We start from the raw sequence: 22515 nt of genomic DNA, 5'->3' as shown, positions 1-22515 counted from the left end.
AAAAAAGCCAATAGAAAACAAAGCCAATTTCTAAATAGAATTAAATTTCCAAAACCAGCCGAAAAAGGGGGTTCGTCGCTTATCCGCTTCACGTCAAGTCTTTCGTTATTTTATCCCTTTTTGCGCGGTTCTTACGACCGGAATTGGACGGTATTGTAGTTAAAAATTCAATAACAACAAAACAAAACCTCGCACCAGCCATCCGGCACTTGCTCATCATTATCCGACAGCAAAAAAGCAGTACCCAATAAGTATAACCTTATGACAGCAGATGTTCGAGACTAACGCGTCCGGCTGTTGAGGGGTTTTTTTTTTTCTTCCTTTATTTTGCTCCAGAGAGCACCTGCCGCGATGCAACATTTGCGTTACATCGCACCGGTTAAGAGAGGGGGGGATAAACAAGGTGGAGAAAACAACAACCAACCAAAAAAACGGAAGGAAACCAGAGGAAAGCGAGACATATTGCCGTAACTTCCACTAGCCTTTAGGTGGATGGTGCAATTTGAGACTTTAATGGTTTGTTGGTACGTATGAGAGTAGTGCACGTGTAATAGTCCCTCTCAGGCTGCCCGGACTTGATCGAGTGAGACTAAATATTTCATCTTGGTGATGAAACGTGTGCCTGTGTGTGTGTGTTAAGATAGAAAAGCATAAGCTTCTACATTAGCTAGACATTACCTTGCACGTTTGAAAAAACGCTCCGATCGGGTTGATTTGTTGCACTAACATTATGCCGGTTTTGTGGTTCTTTTTTCCTTAAATCGTTCTTAATATGAAAACTGTTCACTTCTGCACAACGATCGTCTATTTTGTTTTCCCGCCTTCGTCAATAATGGTCTCCCGAGAAAACGACAGTGTCTTCTCCAGCACATTTATGATTGTTTTCATCAAATTCATCACGGTTTTGCACCCGATAAATTACACATTACACACGCACAGGCCCGTGGCACAGGAAATGGTGTCTTGCGGGAAACACGTGCACCAAGAACATCGGTACGGGGTAATTTTTTTTCGTCACCACCGCTACACAGCCGCCCGTACGGTACACGCTGCACTTGTTCTTTTCTTTCCCCCCCTTGCGCTCAATTAACATTCCCTTTGCCGGATGCGTCGTGTTCCGCCCGATGCGCTCAGACGCTTGTTGGTAGTTGCACTTTGCAGTGGTAGTGGTGGTGGTGGTGGTTGTTTCTTTCCCATGTCCGTTTAAATGGTTTGTTGAGTGTCGAAACAATTTTTTTTTAATATTATTTTTGATTGATGCTTTGAGTAAGTGTGGTTTGGAGACGATTCATCTTCTGCTACCGTTTGACGAATCGATTTGGGCTGTCGAGCACATTTGAACGTCTAATTGGTCAACACAAACAAACACATCCTCGCACCAATTACAGCGAATGGCCGCCATTGTAGGGCGTCCCTGTTTGCTGGTAAAGATTTAAACCGTGTGCTGCGGATTGCATACCATCAGGCTGTTACAGCACCTGAAAACCGGCACACCTTTCAACGCAACGCTTCATTTGAATCCGTCTCGTTCGCTTTTGGATGTGTGGGTGCGTGTGTTTATATTGCTTCACCCCACACGCATACACACACATGTAACACTCACAATCTGTTTTCACGATCTTGAGCTGTGCCGTGCACCTTTTCAATCGCTCGAATAATCGAATCTTCTGACACGCTCTCCACTGCTCACACAACACAACAGCAAAAACGCACAAACACTCACGCACACCAGTGTAATAATCTCGTCACTGAGCGCCATAAAATCGGCACATAAAAATAACGCAGCCGACACGAAACACGTCTTAAGATCATGTTGGTCATCTGAAGACTGATCATGCTTTCGGGGGGAATCCGAAGACGGTGCGCACCGATCGAGCAAGCACACGTTTCCCGCGTTCATCCCTGTTCGCTCCTCACCCTGCTGTATCGAGAGCAGGAGAGAGAGAGAGAGAGAGAGAGAGAGAGAGAGAGCGCGCGTGAGACCCCGTTTCAACAAAGCTTGTGCTCTGGAAGCAGCGAGACGCAATGTATGCAGCCTGCGCAAGAAGAAGAAATATGCTCGTTTGAGTGTGTGTGTGTGTGTGCTGGTATTTGTTGATGCTTGGTTTGCTTGGGATGCTCCCCCAAGCTTGAACGGGGAGGCAGGTCAGGCAGAACGGTAGAAGCATAGCAGGAGGGCAAAGCAAAAGCTCTAACAAACGCTGCTAGCATGTAACCCGCTTCGAAGGCGCGCAGCAGCAGCACGGTCGTCGCCGTCTTAGCATAGCGCGTAGCATAACGGAGCGACAAGAAGAAAACAACCCGGCCGCAAACGAGAAGAGCGCACACGAAAGAGTAAGAAGCAACCAGGTAAAAACACGGGGTGAAGAGAAACAACAGGTAGCTCGGAAGATGGAAAGGTTAAGCCAAGAGGGGTTCGTCGCTTGCTCCGCCACTAGGTTTCTCTTGCCGCGCGTTGAAGTCTTTCGTTTTGAAAAGTTGAACCTGGTGGATAGGAGTTGTTGCTTTTTTTTTTCTTTCGTCGTTCCTCTCGTCTGTTTCATTTTCTTTTCCTCCATTTCCTTACACCTACCGCAAGCTCCAGCAGCACGGGAGGGCAAGATGTGAAGGGCTTTTTGTAGCATGTTTCTCTCGCCTCACACTCCCATGCCGGTTTCCATCTATTTCGCTTTATCTTTAGTTCAGGTTACACACTTGCTTAATTCTTTTCGCTTCCCTTGCTTCCTACACCTTTCCACAACATGTTAGTTGGCGTTCTCTTTCTCTCCCTTTCTTTCTTTCTTTATACATGCTATCCTCTCTCTCTCTCTCTCTCCTTCACTCTTTAGTTTTGGTTTTTCATTTTATCCGCTTCATCTCGGCGGGACTGAATTATGGATCGTTTTCTAACATATACAACGAAATCGAAGGAAGAAAAAAAAAACAACTGAGCGTCTCTGGGGTCTCCGTTCTTACTGTGGTCTCTTCTACGTTCTTGCTATTTAAAGGCATAACAAGACACCTAACGCTGGACTGGTCAATTTAAAACCATTCGAGACCGAGGAGCAAAAAAAAAAAACAAATTAAAACCGTAGTTATACAAGAAATAATTTACTATTTAGCATTACAAAAATATGCCTTTAGCATACCATTCTCTCGCATGCATTATAGCAAAGATATGTGACAAAAAGGATTCGAATCGACACGGCTATTGGTTTAATGGTTTTTTAATGAACAAAAATAGCTACACAGCAAATCAAGCGCCAATATTAACCAGTAAAATGAGTTTCTTATTAATATGTTTCGTTTTTATTTTATTCTTCTACCCAGCCTTACCTTATAAAGCTTTTCGCGCGCTACACACAAAGCGCGCTGCTGGGCTGGATGGATGATTGGTTCGAGAACGGCGGTCACTATTTTAAATTGACCCCTTCATCAGCATTAGTGGCACGGCTGGCACGGGCCTAGCATGCGTGTGTGGTGGTGGTACACGTCTGCATAAAACATGGCCAGCAACGAACGTATCCACCGATCTCGTAGCAAACACCCAAAACACCCTTCCAGCTTCGTATCCTGAACGAGCGCGAGATAGGGAGAAAGAGCCGCTTACAACCACCATCCTTCCATCCAGCCCGCCCAACCCTACCACGAAAACCCTTTAAATTGCCCAGGGTGCCCACCGAAACCCTCGCGAGAACCCTCCGCAGAAAAACCTCCAACAGCAGTAACAAAATCACCGACCAAGACACACACACACACACCCGGTTGTTGGTCACACTGTTCGATTCCGTTGGTCAATTCGTTGGAGTCCGAAGTTTTTTTGTGTTTGAGATGGCGTCTTGTTCTTTCTCTCTTCTTTGCACCGTTTGGTCCCGACCGACTCTACGCTACTAGTTCGTTGGTCTCCTTCAGTTGGTCTTTCGCAACGCCGCCAAACATCGGCTTGGGTGTACGGAGAGAACTCGCCAACCGTATACGGAGATCGAATCAAAGTTAACGCGCGTATGTGGGGGGGGGGGGGGGAGGCGAGGGAGCGAAGGGATTTAAACACTGTGTGAGGGAATGTATGCGTCGCCGTGAGTGCGACACACCATTAGCAATTCAGCTGTGTTGTTCTTTTTTTATGTTTTTATGGAGAGAACCCTTTTTATGGTTCCTTTTTGATATAAGAAAGATGGATGAAAAACAACACAGCGCACGCGCGCGTTCATATTGTTGATTTTAAAGGGGAATTTTAATCACTTCTTGTCAGGGGGGAGGCAAGCAGTTTGCTCCAAAGGATTTTGCTTTGAGAAGGCTTTGTGTGTTGCGCTTCGATCTTTTCTCTAACGCACTACAACAATCTCAGGAGGAGGTGTCTTAGAATGCCAATTTAGGCTTCTTTTCACTAAAATTTACCCTTATTTGGATTAGCAGGCAAACAAAGTAACTGATTAAGCTTATTAAAAAGTGTTTCTATTTATTCGAGGTGCGGGGTTTGAACTCGTGACCCCTTATAAAATTATCAACTCTTACTAACTAGCGTCATCCCGCACGGCTACGGTGCTCGGTGCGAGTGAGCTACGCTAAATCTTAATGATATAATCAACACCGTTCCATCTGCAGAAGGCACCAAACTAGGTTGGAAAATATGATTATAAAATACTGGCTATTTTTTTGCATAATTCTCCAACATCCGACCTGGATGGGCTTTCATTGTTGCGCGGGCAAATTGTCCCATCGTGGAAATGGTTGAAGCGTGCGGAAAATCTCGGTTATCAGTAAGCGACCCGGGTGGTAAGGGGCGGGAAAAACTAGCTCAAATCGTGTGTGTGTGTGCGCGCGTGTAAATGGAACACACGTACCAAAACATCATCCTGACAACAGTTGGAAAAGAAGGTCGCAGACTACTGCCACCAAGTGAAAATTGACTGTTGTGCTTTTTCCCTCCGTATCATCTGCTTCAGTCACTGTGCGCTGCTGCTCTCCTTTACACCGTTGCCCTATCTGGCGCCCTGTCTGCGCCACAGATGAGAAGAGTGACTTCTGCATGCAAATGTGCCACGCAGCCTCACAGTTTCACAACTGAAAAAGCGCAAAAGCTGAGCCGAGAATTAATGCGGACTCCGCCGCGTGTTGTGGGTGCGCACGATGACAATGGAAAGCCGCTCGCGATATGATACGGTGCGCAAGAGATGGGGGGGGGGGGAAGGGGGTTTAGAAAACTGGTTGCTCGAAAAGCTTGCCACACAGCATTTTGCCTCGAATCACAGAGTTCCGAATTCGATTGGATTCGAAAGAGAGGAAGAAGAAAAACAAAACCAAAACAAAATGAGCGGACGAAAAACGAAAAATGTGATCGGTGAAATGCATGAAAGTGTGAGCAGCGTTTTTTTTTATTTTGCTTGCTGCAGTAAGAGTGTACAGCGTTACACGACAATGTGTAAGTAGTACACTTCGTACTGTAATTTTTTCCGATGAGAGAGGGTTGAAATTTAAAATCTCTCCCACACACTATCACATTTTAGTTAAGAATTGAAAATACACAAGTGTATTTTCTTTGAAATAGAATTTATAACAACAAAATGAGAGTGAAAAATGGCACTTGGTAGGTAACAACAACACAATCCTCTACACATTTTCATCACTGAATGAACCACCCATGCACTGCACCTACCTATCACCTATCAGTCAATCACCCAGTTGCTGAACAAAGCGTTAACGAGTTAAACTACTCCCAAAACTCCAGAAACTAATAACCGAAAAGATTTTTTTTAGTTTGGATAAACGATGAACACCAGTCCAATTCGAGTTTCGAACCCATAACCGAGCATGTTGCAGAGACATCGCTTATCAACAACACTATTTCGCCTGCCGAATGATGATACGTTCAAGGATCAATATAAACGTAATGTACGGGTGCAACTAAGTTTAAATAATCTTTCTAAACTCTAAGTACATTAATTTCACTACAAAAATGCTTTTCTTTCAATAAATTAATAGCAAAATATTGTCGCTCGTCTTCCGCTAGAACGGATATGGATATTTGCTTACGGGCGTCCGCACTAAGCGGATGCTTGCCGTACGCCCTGTCACAGGATGTAACAGTGCAGCGGTGTACGTATAATTACATGTAATTACTAAACCTTACCGCCAGGCCCGTGCCGTAGCGCAAGGCTCCAGCTTCCGTCCCGGTATCATCATTCCGGTTTCGCACTGTGCCACTAATCATTTCCGTTCGGTTATTAAAAACCACAAACCAGTCACACACTATCCGGCCGGGTGGTACAACGGCAGAACCGCACACCTTAGCACCTGCTTGTATCGCGCGCATAATGACAATCGGGCAGCATCCATTCGATAAATTAATATGATCAGCAAGCGTCCGATATGCAGTTGGGCGGAGAACTGCGTCCTGCGGCGCGCAGTAACGTCTGATTGCAGCAACGGTACACCTAACAGGGCTGCGTTCTTCCTTCTTCCGATATATAGGAAGATTGATCGACGAGCCAAACAGGATAGAATTTTAAATGAAAAACATACTTAGAACACACACACCTTAGCGGATGCGGTCGGAAATTGAAGCATGTTCGCAGCGCTGGGAGTATGTTCCGGCTTTTGCGTAATTATCATAAGAACTGGCTACTATCCACCCCGTTGTCGCCATTAGCTTTTGGCCGATTGAATAATAATTTTGCACTAGAAAACAAATGTTTACCCGTAGGAAAGAACAAACACCGTAAAGGTGACGCCGGCTCAACCGTAGCAGCAGTAAGAGAGGAAAAAAGCTCTTAAAAATTATAAATACATCTCCGATGCTCGCCGCCGGGTAAATGACTCATTTTTCCGTTTGCTACAATCAAGCAAATCCCCTACAACGAGCAACCCAAAAGCAACGCAGTCACGGTAAAGCTAAAATCAGCCGAATAATGACCACCTGCCAAAAACAAAAACCCTTTAACTTTGTACGAGAATCTGAAACGGAGCGAACAACAGCAACCCAAAAAAAGATACACGCGTGGCAGACGGAACAGGTGGACGGGCCATGTGCATTTATAACCACTGCTTGGCGAACCACTGCCATCTTTTCTCAGGCACCTGACACATGTGTGTAGCAGCAGCAGGTTGTTGCCGAAGCAAAAGAAAGCACTCCGTGAACTCCGTGCCTCCGTACCAGCGCTGTACCACCCCAGGGTACTGTAGTGCCGCAGATGCGCCCGTGTGCAATGGGTTTCGTGGGACAAACGCCTGCCTGGTTGGGGGGGGGAAAGGTCTCGGGTCGCTTGGTTGGTTTGTGTGGGAAAGCTCCACCAACCGTAGATAATTTATGTTTTCACATTCGTAGTCTGATGGCGCATCGCATCGGTTGGCAAGTGGAAAAGTCGGAAGCGAGAGAGCGAGAGAGCAAGCGAGAGAACAAAAATGGAAAAAACTTATGGCAATTTTGAGGTGAGGTCCTGGTCTTTCTTAAAAGTTAGAACATTCGATGGGGAGCATTTTGTTTTTTCGTGAGGGCTAGAGTCAAATTTTGTAAAAGTTGCCTCAGCTTCTTACGAGTCTGAATCTGGACGAGTTAAAAGCATTCTAAAATGGAAGTATCTTCGCTTACCCAACAATATCTTGCTCTGTACGACTAAATAAACTTGTTCTCTTAGTACTTTTAAAGAACTTTTCCTTACTTAAAACCCCCACCCGAAATAATGTTAACAGCTCGCACTTACCTGTACCGCACAGTTGAGGAAACAATTGTTCTGTCCGGGCCCGTTCAGCAGCCCCTTGGCATGGCGTACCGGCCACTGGCCGTTCGCAAAATTGGCACCGTTCATCATTGGATCCGCCTCCGCCCGAAAGCTACTGCCGCCCGCGGTCGTTAGCGTCGCGTGTGCCGGTCGCGCAGCTGCCTGGCCACCGGTCGTATTGGTGCTGCGCGCTTTGTCCGGATGGACCGGTGCCGGTCCCAGCCCGGTCACATCCACCACATTGAACAGGGCCGTATGTGCACTAGCGCCGCCGGATGTGGATAGCGCCGAAGATGGCGAAGATACCGAGGAAGGTAATGATATCATTATCGTGCTGGACCCGTGTCGTGTCGACTTCCTTCCTACGGTCGTGTAATGGTTGTACGCTGTTGTAGCTGTACGCTGATTGCTTTCGGACACACGGGTTTTGTGCATGCATGCGGTGAGATGTTGCTTATTTCATTTCGATCATTTTACACGGCACATGCAAAAATATCTGTCAAAGGATAGCAGTGAGTAGAGGAGTGAAAAAGAAAGAAAAAAAACATATTAAAGCAAGGAAAAATAAAATAGAACAAAAAATAAAGCTAAAACAAACTTATAAAACTATAAAAAATAAGTAATAAATAAATAAATAAAAGTAAGGAATAATTTAGAAAAAAAAAAACAAACTACTTAAGTAATAAAAAAAAATTAATAAAAGGAGTAAAGTATTAGAGAGAAACAAAAGTTAAAAACATCAACCATAAACCATATCCTCTTACCTAAGTTGTTAAGTAAGGTAGTAAAAGAGTGATAAAAGTTGAAGTCATCCTTTACCAACGCCCTTCTACTTAAAAGGAAAGCAAAACAATGTAGAATATTTAAAAAGCACACCTTCGGATGCTAATTTCTCACATCACAACACCCCACCAAACGGCTACAAATCAAACGCACACACGTTCAATGAGTTTTCTTTTATAGCATGAGACTTTTTGCTGCTGTTGTTGTTCGCTTGTTTGATTGTTGTTTTTATCCACAAAATTCGTTAATTTGTTTTTCTTCCCCCCGTTTTTCTTTTTTTTGTTTTTGTCTTCCTTCTGTACTGAGAAGTTATTCGTTTGTTTTTATTGGTTTTGTTTTCCCACTTGTTTTCTAAACGATTTTATTTATTTGTTTTTTTTTTAATTTTAGATTTTTGTTTGTTTACCACAATGTGTTGCCAGCCTTTGGTTTTACGAACTATCTCTCGTTTCTTATTGCTTCACCATCTCTTGTTAGGTTTTTTTGTTCTAATTTTTTTGTTTTGCTTTTCATTTCAATTTTTTTTTTGTCAAAGTGTTTTACGCTCGTGATGTTGTTAAATTAAAATATAATGAGTGTTTTCCGGCCCCTTTTACTTAACTCCATTTCCACTCGCTTTTTTGTGCCAGTTTTTTTGTTTTTCATTGCTTTTTCCCTCCAATGATAAGGGTCAATTTTCTATTCAGTCAAAAACCGTTAGCAATCTATTGCAATTCGTATGTATGTGTATTCGTCTGCTGCTATTTGATTGAATAGTAGTAGTATTTGTGGGTTTCTTTTCATTTTTTCATTACAATCTCTCGTTACATGTAATCGATGAAAAAACTGTTCACTTCGCTGTGTTGACTATTAAAACGACACCATTCTATTATTACTGGTGTAGCTGTCACACATTCACTACTTCGCACAACATTATCGTCTTATTTTCGTTTCGTTTTGTGCACACGGATTATATTGCCGGCAAGAACAAATAGCATAACAAGTTACATCAGGTGTTTTTTTTTTGTTTGTCATTGTGTATATGTGTATATGGGTGTTTGAATATCTCATCGTGTTCGTACTCAGCAAACACCTCCTGCTGATTTGCTTGCGACACTCTAGGAGTGTACAGTTGGAATCAAATCTCTCCTGGCGTACCTTTAGTCATAATATATCTAGTCTCCCTATCGCTCCCTTCGCTCAATAATAAGCACTAATAAATAGCAAAACAAAGAAAAAAGAGACAAACAATCAAACAAACTATTTTTTTTTCTTCTATCGATTACATTCAGGCCATCATTAATTGTTAGTATTGCATAGTAGAAACTTGTAATTCAATTGCTAAAAAGCTCTTAAAAACCCGTCCGATACGGAAGGATTTGCATACCGTTTCGCTGTGTGGCGTGCTGCCGTTGCACAACGACGAGCAGGAAGGGTGGTCGAAACATGGGTCGAAAGGAAGTAGTATTTGGGCCGGGTTTTTTCCCCCCCACGTAACTGCTGCTAAATAAAACAGATAAGTATTGGGTTTTGTCTTTCTCGGACAAATTTTCTGTAAGTACTTGTAGTACCACAAACACACACACACACATAAATATTTTGTATTGATGATGCGTATTCTTATATGCATGACAAACGGAAATAAAAATTAGTTCCTGCAAACTATATAGCACACACCGGCGCGAAACTGGTTAAAAACGAGTCGTTTTTTGTTTTCTTCTTCTGCCGGGGTTTCCTTTCCTACCGTTGACTTCATTTCGTGCGAGTAAAACGTGGTAAATATACAATATACAATACATATACACGCATAATCATACGGGTTTATCAGCTGTTATTTGCAAAGATTTAATTAACACGTATTACGGTATTATCACAATGGGTTTTTTTCATTTCTCTCTTTAGAACTACCACTTTGAAACATTTTTTCACCGTATTTTTTCCATTTTTGATCCATAGTCTTCGATTTTTCAAGTCCTTGTTTTTAGGGGTTTTTGTTTTTTCAAAGGATGCACAGCTAATTCCTTTTCGTTTTCTCTCTAAAATGCTTCATAATCATTTTTTTATTTTTTGTAGATCATAAAGCAAGTGTTTCCATGTTTCCATGCAACTTTTACATACATGGATGGTGGAATTTTATAAGCCCATTGAGGAACTTTGCAATCATTTAATGGAGTTTTGCATACATTGGGGAAAGATTGACAGCGTGACTATAATACTTTGCTGCGAGCTATCGCGAGTGTTTGGTTTAACCCTGTCAAACTGTAGGATTTCAAGATGTTTGTTTACATCATCCCACCCTATAATTCTCGTTCGACCGGGCTTAAAGCGAACTTTAAGCTTCCTTCATCCACTGCTGATAACAAAGTTCCTCACCCGAGAGGCAAATTTACCCCAACTGAATACAACATTCCATTATATGATTGCAACATTCCACAGCAGGATTGCAATAGTCCACTGTCCAGCTAAACCATTCCCCTAAGTTCCATTATATGATTAGAAACCCTGTGATACACAATTCAAGCAATCAAAGCCTTCGCCACATTGTTTTAAACATGGAGACACTTGTGTTATGATCTAACTAACACTGTGTAAGTGTATGTTTGTGTGCGTGGGTGTTCAGTCTCGGCAGGCTAGTGCGACGACCTGCCCACTGTCATTGCTTTGCTCGTTGGAACCGCTGGACGTAGCAGCGGAAGAAGGAGGAGGAGGTGGCGGTGGAGGGGGTGGAGGTGGAGGAGCAGCAGCAGTAGCAGCAGCTGCTGTGGGAGGATGGTGAGCGGGGGAAGACGATCGTAAAGAGGTGATGGTGGCGGCAGGCGAAGGTATTGTGTCCGGATGGCGGAACAGGGTCCGGTACGTGGACCGGAACAGATGTCCGTGAGGATTCGCGTGCTGGAAGTTAAGCTGGGCTGACTCCTGCGAGGAGTGAGGATGGGGAGCGGACAGTGCGGAGTGATGGCCACCAGAGATGCTGCTGCATGCGGGGGGGTGTTGGTCAAGGGAGGATGATAGGAGTGAGCTTCCGTGTAATGGCGACTGCCTTGGCGATCCACCATGTGACGAATGAAGATGCCGGAGCTGCTGCTGTTGCTGTTGATGTTGTTGGTGGAGTTGTTGCTGTTGTTGCTGCTGCTGCTGCTGCTGCTGCTGTTGCTGATGGTGGTGATGTAGGTAGTGATGGTGATGCTGGTGATCGTGCAGACTATGCGCCAGATGGTGAGGTTGATGGCGATGGGAGGATTGGGCCAGTGCGCCCAGCGTCGTCGAAGCACAGGAGGACGTCGGCGAGGAGGAAAGGATGGACAGGTGATGGGACAGTCCCGATACAATGTCGGCCGATACCTTGGGGTTCGGTGGAGAGGAGAGCGCACTCGGCACCACCGTATGCATGTGCTGGTTGAGATGGGTATGATGGTGAGGGTTGTGGAGCGAAAGCGGCGGCTGATGGGAGGACGAGCTGGAAGAGCAGGACGGTGTGGGGGAGGAGGACGAGGACGGATTCGGATGCAGCATGGGTAACATGGCGGCGGCCGCGGCGGCTGCTGCCGCTGCGGCCGCTGCAGCTGCCGCCGACGAGATTGAAGATTATTCTAGCCGCGTAATGTAATGGCCGCCGCTCTGCTGGGGCGGCTGTTGCTGCTGTTGCTGTTGTTGCTGCTGCTGCTGCTGCTGTCCGTTGTTAGCTGATCCTCCACTGCTGGCACCTCCTCCACTTCCACCGCCGCTTCCACCACTAGCACTCGCCACCACACCCGCCGGTTCCAGCTCGTTGGCCGCCCCGGCGGCTGCCGAACCATTAGCACCACCACCACCCCCACCCCCACTACCACCACTCGCTATTGCACTGGTGATGATGGGTAGGTGGCGGGTCGGAACCGGCGGCAATCCAGCCGCAGCGGCAGCCGCCGCAGCCGCCGCACTCGGCGGCGTCATCTGCGACAGGTCCGTCATGTTGATCGATTGACTGTAGGCCGCCGCTGATGCAGCAGCCGCCGCAGCCGCAGCGGCCGACGCAGCCGAATGCGTGTTCAGATCCATCGGCTGCACGGACGAGGGCGAACTGCACGGCAGCCGGTGATGGAACGTGTAAGGCATGCTGAGCGAATGGAGCGAATCGGACAGCAAGTACTGATAGTTGTCGCGGGGCGGCTGCGCTGACATTAGACCGACGGCGGCGGCCGAATTGCTGATCGCGTTACTGTAGCAATCGGCGGTGGTGGGCTGACCGGAGGCAACGGCCGCCGCCGCCGCCGCCGCACCGTACGGATTGTCGTACTCGGACTGGTACAGCTTGGCGGCCGTCGCCGACGGTGAGCAGATGGCGGCCGAACCGATACTACCGATCACACCACCGCCGGTCGGGCCCGCCCCGGCGCCCGATTGGCCGCCCAGACTGCCGGTACCAAGGCCCCCGTTGCCCAGCCCACCGCCACTACCGCCCCCACCGCCCACGCCACCCACATGGTTGATTAGCCGCTTTTGCGAGCGCAGCTTCTCCTCCCGTCGCCATTTTGCGCGCCGATTCGAGAACCATACCTGATAATGCCGATCACGTTTACGACCGGGTGTGTCAGTGTAGAAGGTGAATTTGACAATGGCGCAGCAGTTAAGTAAACAGAAGAAAGTAAAGAAGAGAAAGGAAATCCATGTTAGTAATAGGGGAAACAGCCCACCACCAAGTACGGGTAAATAGCAATCCTATCTTATGTACACATTAGTGATTGATAACCGATAGCTTATTTAAATAATTAATAGTTTTTAAAAATGTATATATAATAGTACAAAAAAAGTTAAAAAAGAGTTAGTATGTTAATTGCTAAAATCGATGACAATAGTCGTCGCTTGTCCGTCACCTTCTCTTAGCAGCTGTCACTGTAAGTAAAGATTACGCAAAACATTGAGAAAGAGACAGAGAGAGAGAAAAAGAGATGAGCGGCGATGGTTGAAGCTGCATTCCGGAAGCAGCGGACACTCCATCGGAAGTCTACTTAAGTCTAGCAAAAGCAATGCGAGTCACGAGTCAGAATAATCATCCGGCTATTGGGAGACGATTGTCCATTTCCACTGCTGGAAGCATAGTTTCAGGCGTGAGGTGAGCATGAGAACAGTATAAAAGACATAAAAAAGACATAATTGCAAATAAGCAAACGTTTTTTTTTTTTTTTTTTGCTGAAGATTTCTTTTATCGAGATGCAGTAGAGGAATAAAGTTCTGGAGGAACAATTTGAATCTTGTAGATGTTTTAACCAACAAAGTTAGCTGCGACTTAGTAAAAACCGAATTGATGAATAAAAGAGAGCTCAGATTCATTCATATCCTTCAATTAATTCGCCCAACAAATAATAACACAACTCAACCCGGCACCGATAGCCCATTTCCGTTCGGAAAAACGAATACCCCTGCTGGATAATTCTACCAGACGGACCTATTTTTCCGAACACTTCCGTCGCTCGTTCGACAGCGGTGACTGTGCGCAGACTCGCTAAATGACCATTATTCCGTTCGGATGCTGTTCCGTCCCGTGCTCTCTCTCTCTCTCTCGCTCCTTCTTCCCACCTACGGCCGTGAGAGGAAGTGGGATATTTCCTTCCCGAACCCCAACAAGATGTGCGTTTCCTCGCTGGGATGATTTCTTTAGCAGCAAAACGACGCAAAACTCCCTCTGCCTGTACGGTGCACACATCATCCAATCGTAGTAGTCAAGCGTGACAATGCGATGGAACATTATGGGCATCCCCGTGCACGGATGCGACCAACCAATCGTATCATCCATCGTGTTTGTGCAGTGAAGGAATCAACAGTGAGATAAATCACACCGGTTGTTTGGAATAAAAAAAATCGGTGGTCTACAATTTCATTACTAATAAACTATTTTAACTATTTTAAAATCTGTGTAGTGCCATAAATACTCAATTTAATTGATTGGAATTACTTAAATGAAACCTGTTGCTGTGTAAAAAATGAGAAATAGATTTTAAAATCAAGTTGCTCAGGGGTGTTCCAGTTGCGAGTGCAGGGTTTTCCAGGACCGTTAAGTAATCGTCCACATACTTTAAATAAAGTACAGCACGAGAGAATTCGAGACCTAGAAACTGTGGATATCTCGCCCTGTATTAAGCATAATGGCAGTTCTTTAAAACACTGTAAAGGTACATGTACACAGCTATTTGACTCCATATCTCTCTTACTAACAGCAAACTGTCACATACTGACAACAGCAACTGCAAAAAAAACTGCCAACGTGTGTGCTTAAATTATGTTTTACACCAGTAAAACTCTACCAAACTGTGTCAGCAAGACTGAGCAAAGCAAGATGAAACATCCTAGCTTAGACCTAGCCTCATATACTGCACTAATATCCACAAGATAAATCAAACTTATAACTTATATCTTCTTCTTCATATGTCAGTTTTGACATGCCAGATTTCACCAAACTCGTCAGAATCGCCAGACAGGATATACATACAATACAGATTGTTTCGAGGGTAAAATTTAAAAGTTCCTCGAGACATTGAATAGTTCCGGCATATAATAGACCCTTACGACTCGTTACATTGAGAGTGCATCGTTGGTATGTTGCCGTTCATTTGTACGACACAATTTTCAGTCCAGATAACCGATGCTAAGATGCAAACCGAAGTCCAGATGCAAATATGAACATGCACTTGTACAAATCAATGTCTCCAGGAACGTTTCAATAATATCCTAAACAACCCTGTAATCCCTTTAAAAAAAATCTACCAAAAACCTTCTGATGGCAAAAAAAACAGAACAAGACCTAAAAAACACGAATGCCCTTAGGTTAATTTAATTAACAAATATAATAATACTTCTTTTCTTCTTTTCTTTTTCTTTAGTTCAGCACCTTGAAGAGATCTTGGATCTGCTATGTCTGACTCCCACATTACTTGAATTCCTATTACTAAATAGTAGAAAAGTTCCCGCTGCGAGGTTTGCTGATCCGAGTTGGGATTTGAAACCGGTCTCTTCATGTTAGCATCTATTACAGCTACAAATATGCCACCAGACTGCCCCGGACCTAAACGTGTTAAAACTGCCACTTAAATACCAAACAACATGGTCTAAGTTATAGCTAGACGTAGGTCAGGTCATTACTGTCTTTACACTATTTAAATGATTTTCTAATTTACATTTTTAATTCTAGTTCTTATTTTCTTATTTCTTAGAAATTTCTAATTTCTAATTTACATTTACATTAAGCTTAGAATCTTAATTGTATTTCATTGTATCTATTGTATCTACATAAAAAACATTTAATACAATAAACATTGCCTTTCCTGTTTTCTGCTTGTTAAATATTAACTCCAAATATCCAATCGTAAAATATCTTCTCTGACCTAGATCGGCCTAGCCTGTCACCAGTTTCAGCTACTGTCCGAATTGTCACATACTCACACTTATTGAGGTCACAAGAAGCAACACGCACCCAACAATAAGAGGCAGAAAAAAAGGAACATTAAACAATGCACAAAAGCAGTATTATGCACAGCATCAACGGCAACGTCCAACAAAACAAAACAAAAAAAAACACTTTCCGCGTGCTCTAGATGCTCTTTCGAGACGGTCTAATTTCCGCAACACAACATCCGTTTGTGTCAGGATATGCGGTCCCCCTTCCTTTTCGGCCCCCACCTTCTTACCCCTTCTCCCATCCATTCAGCACTGTAATGATGCGATCGGCAAATTATTGTGCGAGTTTAGGGCGGTTTCATTGTTCCCACAATTGGCCTCTGTCGTCATCTCAATTACATACACACCCCACGGGGACCGAACCTTTTCTTCCGCTTTCCCCCTCCCCCCCCCCCCCTTCGCATGTTTACTTCCTCCCTCTTTCTCTCTTGAACGTGTGCTCGACCGCCAGGGAACCACTTCATCCTGCGTTCGGAACCCGAAACTTCCCGGGAGAATGAAGCGGTAAAGATGCTGGACCGATACCACCGCCACCGAGATCGAGGGTTGCCGAAAAAAAAAGCAAGGGGTTCAAACATTTTCAATTACACAAACGGTCGGCCCAGCAAAGGAGTGACGTTGGGAGATTTAAGATTGCAGCGCAACCCCTGGCCAGACATCGGAAAGGGATTGTGAAGTTGCGAATTGTGGGGGAAAATCACCCACAGTTTCATCGATGCATACCACCCTGGCCACGGGGTGATTGGCAGCATCCAGCGAACCTGGGAGGGTCGACACCTAGCAGTGTGCAGCAGTGCGGGAGATCATAGAATTTTTCGCGGCAGAGAGAAACGGTTCCTAGCCGATCGGTGACAGCAGGCGACGAATGCTTCACGCAACACACAGACACACTCACACACACACACACACAAAACTAGCGCAACTAATTAAAACTCACAATTCGCTGACGAACTGGGCGAAAGTGGAAAAGGTTTTTCTATGCACAAAACGGTTTTTCCGATGCCCGGAAATCTATCCCCTGGGCGAGAGAGAGAGAGGGGTTACGGGAATCCGTAGCAGGGAACGGGAATCCGAAGGACGACCGCCATTCATGCGTGACGCGAGTGTCGGTAGCTATGGCAGTCAGTGAAGCGAACGGTGAAGCCTTCTCAGCTGGAAGTAATCGCGCGGCTCGAAATGGCTGACTTGGGCTTGTCGTTCGCGGTCGAGAGTTTTCACGGCAATCTATTGCTTCTTTAGAAAAGAATATAGAATTCTTGCTATAAAGTGTAAATCTTTACTGCTATAAATTCTATTAACTTTGCTATAAAAACTTCCCGCAGATGGCTAAGTATATCTTCTAAGTAAACATTGTGCACACACAGAACCCAACACACACTCAGAGAAGGTAGGGTTTTGCTGCTGATGTTGAAGATCACCAACGATTTGATAGTATTTTTTTACTCAAATAAATTAATTAAAGACCCTTATCCAAGACCTCAGTTTTGCATGCTGCACCACACACACACACCAAAATGACGCAACGCACCGAAGGAACAAACTACAAAGAGCTGGGCCACCGGAATGAGCGACTGCAACAACTGGATGAGAAAAGCGACCGTTTGCAAACGAAGAAAAAAAACCCCAACACCCAACCGGATTTGTTGATGTATGTTGTTTTGTGTCAAACGGCGCATCGCTTGACAGCCGGACCTGGATGACTCGCAGTGCGATCTTTGACAGTGTGACAGATATCCCGGAGGTTTAAGCTGCAGCTGCCCATATACGCGTCGCTGGGGCCATGGGCACACACATCTAGCGGGAACTCGCGTTTGGGGCACTATACCGAGTTTTGTACCGAAACTAAACTTTAACAACTAAAATCTATCCTAACTGGGTTATTATAGTTCACAAAACACGCCAGACATTTTGCCAAGTTCTTGCGATGTGTGAGGGCAAACATTCGCACAACCCACCGTAAAAAAGGGGCACAGCCGTCTAAAAATCGATAAATTGATCACGCCTCGGTGCGTCTCGCTCGCGACTGCGCATAGCCGACCGTGCCTACTCGTACGGAACTAATCCAGGAAAATCGTCGCATCGTCGTCCATTCTCAACCGCTGCAGTCCCTACTGCCCTGTGGTTCCTATCGACCCGTGGTTGAAATCTGTTTCTTGGGTGATGGCTTTTCGCTGCCGGCTTTGCATTCAGTTCTGCTGTTTGTTTCGCGTCGGAAAGAAGTTTCATTAAATTCTTATCAAACTTTTGCTATAAAAATTGGTTTTTTGAAGCATCACACTTTCCGCGTGACTTAACGCGTCCACATTTCTTACGTGGTACCCACACAAAAGAAAAATCATCACAAAGTGTAATCAGCACCAGTTTCTGCTCTCGAAAGTGTTTACTCGTCCGTACGCCTGGTTTCCGGCTTCCTTTTTGCAGGATTTATCGCTCTTTTCCTGCTTTTCCGGGTGATGAGATCAACAAGCGCTGTGCATGTGGTGCCGTAAAATATGAATCCAACAGAAAAAAGCGAACTAATCGTAAAATCATTGTCCGTAACGTTACAGAGCGCTTAACACATTTGAAGTTTTGTGGTGGCGTACAAAAAAAAAAACATTCGAAAGGAGGATGTTTTTGGCATTGCAGTAGATTTACTAATTTTATGGTGGTGCTTATCCGGCACGCAAAGGTCTGTGCTATCTAGCAACAGTTCTTGCGGGTTGTTAAAAAAAAAAACACAATCTCTTGCTGTTTCTCCGTGTTTAATATTTGGACATGCCGAATGTCCAACGTTTGGTGCGATGACACTAATGACCTCGGTCCCCGAAGAAGCTTACTATCGGTTTTTGGTGATAAAATGGCAGGAAGCCTCCAACTGTGCTGTTGAAATATGTTCCCTTCCATTCAACTGCAACTACGTCCAGAACAGTACACGACACACTGCATTCCGGTGTTTGCAGAACACAAACAAATTAACTAATCACTTGACAACATTCTAGGTACGAAAATAGAGAAAAGGAGAGCATGAGCACGTACTGCCGACTGATATTGCGATGAATGTTTTCAAATAGAAGCACAACAATTATAAAGACAAGGAAAGAAAAGGTTGATTTTCTGTAACAACCAAATAGTACACAAAAGCTTAACTAATTACATACTTTTAGGCGCATCCGGTCGTCACCAGAAGGGAGATTAATTCAACCGGCATAGAAAAAAGCATGGGGCGGTCCGGTGGCCAAGGCGACAGCGGCGCCGGTCTTCACACGGCAGGGCCGGGGTTCAAATCCCATCCAGACCGCCTCCCCGTACGAAAGGCTGACTACTTTTTTACGGGTAAAATCAAGTCACAGAAAGCCAGAAATGGCAGGCCGAGACCTCTCGAGGTTGTAGTGCCACAGAAGAAGAAGAAGAAAAAAGCATTCCAATTTTTTTTTTGCTCTTCAACCTCAAGAAGTCTTGGCATGCCATTACTGACTACCTGCACTTCGTTTACCCGAAGTCAAGAATAATCGATCCTGCGTACGAGGAAGGAGGTCCTGACGGGATTCTATACCCGCGATACTGGACACGCATACGAAACAAGGATTCTCACCACTCTAAAACATCATCAGGGCTTGGTCATTAGGGATTCGTTGACTAAGTTTAACCCTTCTTCTTCTTCTTCTTTCTTGGCCTAACGACGTCACACTATGGAGCAACGGCTCAGATGAGATTAGAACTCAGGTCCTACCGCGTGGAGACCGGTGCCACACTTAATCCTCATCTACCACAGGGCCGCCCTTAATCCGAGGGGCGAGTTTAACCCTTAGTCAAGGATTATCAGTCCTGCGTTCTAATGATAAGGGATTCTGTTCCTAAGGTGTCTCTGCGCCCCACGACAGAAAACATTTTCCTTGGTTCTACAAACTCGCCGCTTACTCATTTCTAGTTTCCTTGACTTCATTGTACTCATAGTTGGTTACTCTGTTCTGGGAACGGAGAGATGTTTGCTGACGGGATTCGATACCCGTTAGTGCCTCGTCTACGGTAACGGATTCTTACCACTCTAAAACATCAAGAGGTCTATCGTAGCCTGCAATCCCAAAAGATCTTGGCGTGCCATTTCTGGATTCCATGGCATGATTATATCCGGAGCTGGATAATCAATCCGACGAACCGGGAAACGATTCAGACGGAATATGATACTAAGTATTCTTCTTTTTCTTTAGCTCTACAACCATGAGAGGTCTAAATCTGCCGCTACTACTGGCTTCCTTGAATATATTGTATCCATAAGAGGATAATCCGTCCTGCGTACAGGAAGACGGTTCGGATTCAATATCAGGTCCGGAGTCTATTGGAGTCTGACGCCGCTACCATCACTGTGCTAATCTTTCTTCCTTGACACTACAACTTCGGCCTACCATTTCTGGCTTCCTGTAACATGGTTTTACGCCTAGCAAAGTACGTCGTAGTTAGCCCTGCGTACGGGACATTGTGCTAATGGTGGTGGAAAATTAGAAATATCCGTCGTAACAGCTCTAAGAAACCTGATCGAAATCAACCGAAAAAGCCTCCACCAAAGAAAATCCAAAACTCCTGTTTCTGTTCCTTAGTCCCTGTTAGTAACATCTTAACTTCCCTCCAACGATCGTATTAGTATTACCCAATCCAATCAATAAAATACAGTTAAAGAGACATAAACGCATAAGACAAGTTAAAAAACCATATTACTTACGCTTCTGGAGTCTGTGTGCTCAAAGTGAACACAGCTTTTGCTTCCGCATATTCCTCTTCGCCCAGACGCCGATATGTTTTTGTTATGGCTTGGAACTACGGAATGGAATTCTCCAAGGTGAGGTTGTGTCGCGAAGTTGTCGCGTTAGATGTTTGATAGATGGCCAATAGCTTTTGACGGTTTTACGACAGTTGATTGTGACCGTGCGTCCGTGGGGGAGGGGAGTTGACGATGATCATCCAGGCCTTTTGCGCGTTTCCCTTTACACATACGCACACATACACGCACACACACACACACAGACACACAACACGACTTCTCTTCTCGATTTTCTCTTCCTGCCTGCTTTTCGCCGCGTAACAGCAAGACATTAAAAACTTTCAGTGGCCGAGATGCTGCCGACGATGGATTTCACATTTCAGCGCCTGCTACCGCCTGCCTGCCGCCATCTTTCTTGCTTTCCATTTCAACACTTTATCGTCACGTACGCACATACACAAGCACACGGAAACACATAGGGTACAGGGACGTCATGGATGCTGTGGGTCGCACACTCGCCGTTATGCCAGTGGAATGTTTTGTTTGTTTGTTTTTTCCTCTTTTTTTCTTTTTCTGCTCTAGAACCAGTAATGTGAACCGGAGACGTGAGTTTTGGGCCAATAATTTTTTAACACCACCCTTGGCTTGCCTTCTGTCAACCACTTTGCAGCTAGATCGTTTCCCATGCACATTTGGTCCACTTGGTCGCGGGGTTGCATATCTGCAGGCGTACGGGTATTCCCTTTGTAGGATCAATCTCTTCTTCCTCTTACCGGTAGGAGTGCAGGTTCTATTCGTATCTCATCGCGTAGGAATGTGCCCGAAGAACCGCTTTGTTCGCTCGCTTGTGAAACAGGTTCGCTTAATGTTGACAGTTGTAGCGTCTGTAATTGCAAGTGGCAAGTCGCAAGTGGCCTTGCGTACCGCCGTCGGTCCGGATGCGAACAAGGCCAAACCACCAAGACCGCGATCGCCGGACCGGACGGTGGGTTAGGTTTCCCTGTTGCGATGTGCGTATAGACCAGGGTCACCACCACGGTATGAAGATCGGCCGCTTCTTCCCTTCGTCACCCGTACTGTAAGATGATCCTCACTACCTGTAGTAGGAGGGTGTTACTACCTAGCCGCTACCGGACCCCATCGGAAACGGTACCACCAACACTCACACTCACGCACACACACACACCCACCGCAACAACAGTGACGTGTCACAAGAGTCTCGAGACGGCCTGCTCTCTAGTGTTTCTTTCTTGCCGTGACTTGCTGGTGACTCGCGTTGGATGTCGCTTTCGCTTCCATCGCTCGGAAGTTCTTCAACTTGGACGGCTTTTCCGGACAGTTCGACTTCTGCTAGCTGCCTCCTTAGATAGTTGATTGATTGTAATCGCTTTTTTTTTTGTTGGTTGCACTTGGTAGATTGCTTTTTTCGGCACACGGCACAACAGCAACAAGTAAGCAAAACACACTCCACTTCACAAAACAGCACCGACGACGACGCGACGCGATCGACACGCTCAAGTTTCTTCGGGCGTCTGAGCGTGTGTGTTTCGGGCGCTCGTTCACCGCCGTCGCTCGGCTGGAATGTTGCTCTTGTTGGTGTGCGTGTTCGCCGCACCTCTTCGGACGACGATCGAACGTACGTAAGCTTTCGGTGTATGTGAAGCTGTAGCATAGAAAGCCCTTGAACGCAGGGTTGTAGCCATTGTTGGCATTTTTAAGCACTTATGGCCTCCCTTCTTTTTTTAAATTTACTTTACATTATTTTAAGTTTATAAGTTTTAATACTATTATTAGATATGAGATTACAAAATGCATTATATTAGCTTCCCGTCGGGAAAAAAACATGTTTAATATGTTATTTTGCACCTGAGTTTGACACCCTTGCCG

At 45.3% G+C, this 22515-nt stretch overlaps 2 protein-coding genes across 4 annotated transcripts in view; both read right to left on the bottom strand.

The window, feature by feature from the left end:
• LOC118507366 overlaps nt 1–22180 on the bottom strand; it is a 42160-nt gene extending 19980 nt beyond the window's left edge. Inside the window, exons 1-2 of one of the 3 annotated variants that reach the window (XM_036045790.1) lie at nt 20590–22180; nt 7680–8193 (exon numbers count right to left, since the gene is read on the bottom strand). In XM_036045790.1, the coding sequence (XP_035901683.1) occupies nt 7680–8132 (453 nt within the window). In that variant the 5' untranslated portion in view covers nt 8133–8193; nt 20590–22180. Of the gene's footprint in view, nt 1–678; nt 1837–7679; nt 8194–8461; nt 8764–20589 lie in introns of those variants that run through there. The other 2 variants (XM_036045801.1, XM_036045827.1) reach the window with 2 other exon arrangements.
• On the bottom strand, nt 12009–13357 carry LOC118517413 (glycine, alanine and asparagine-rich protein-like). Its single transcript, XM_036063553.1, has 2 exons — nt 13349–13357; nt 12009–13157 (listed from the first exon to the last, which is right to left on the bottom strand). The coding sequence occupies exons 1-2, from the start codon at nt 13355–13357 to the stop codon at nt 12045–12047; spliced, it is 1122 nt and encodes a 373-aa protein (XP_035919446.1). The 3' UTR covers nt 12009–12044.
• Nucleotides 22181–22515: the final 335 nt, after the last annotated feature.

The sequence above is a fragment of the Anopheles stephensi genome, chromosome X, assembly GCF_013141755.1.
Source record: "Anopheles stephensi strain Indian chromosome X, UCI_ANSTEP_V1.0, whole genome shotgun sequence".
Lineage (NCBI taxonomy): Eukaryota > Metazoa > Arthropoda > Insecta > Diptera > Culicidae > Anopheles > Anopheles stephensi.
This window is presented reverse-complemented; position numbering and strand designations above follow the sequence as displayed.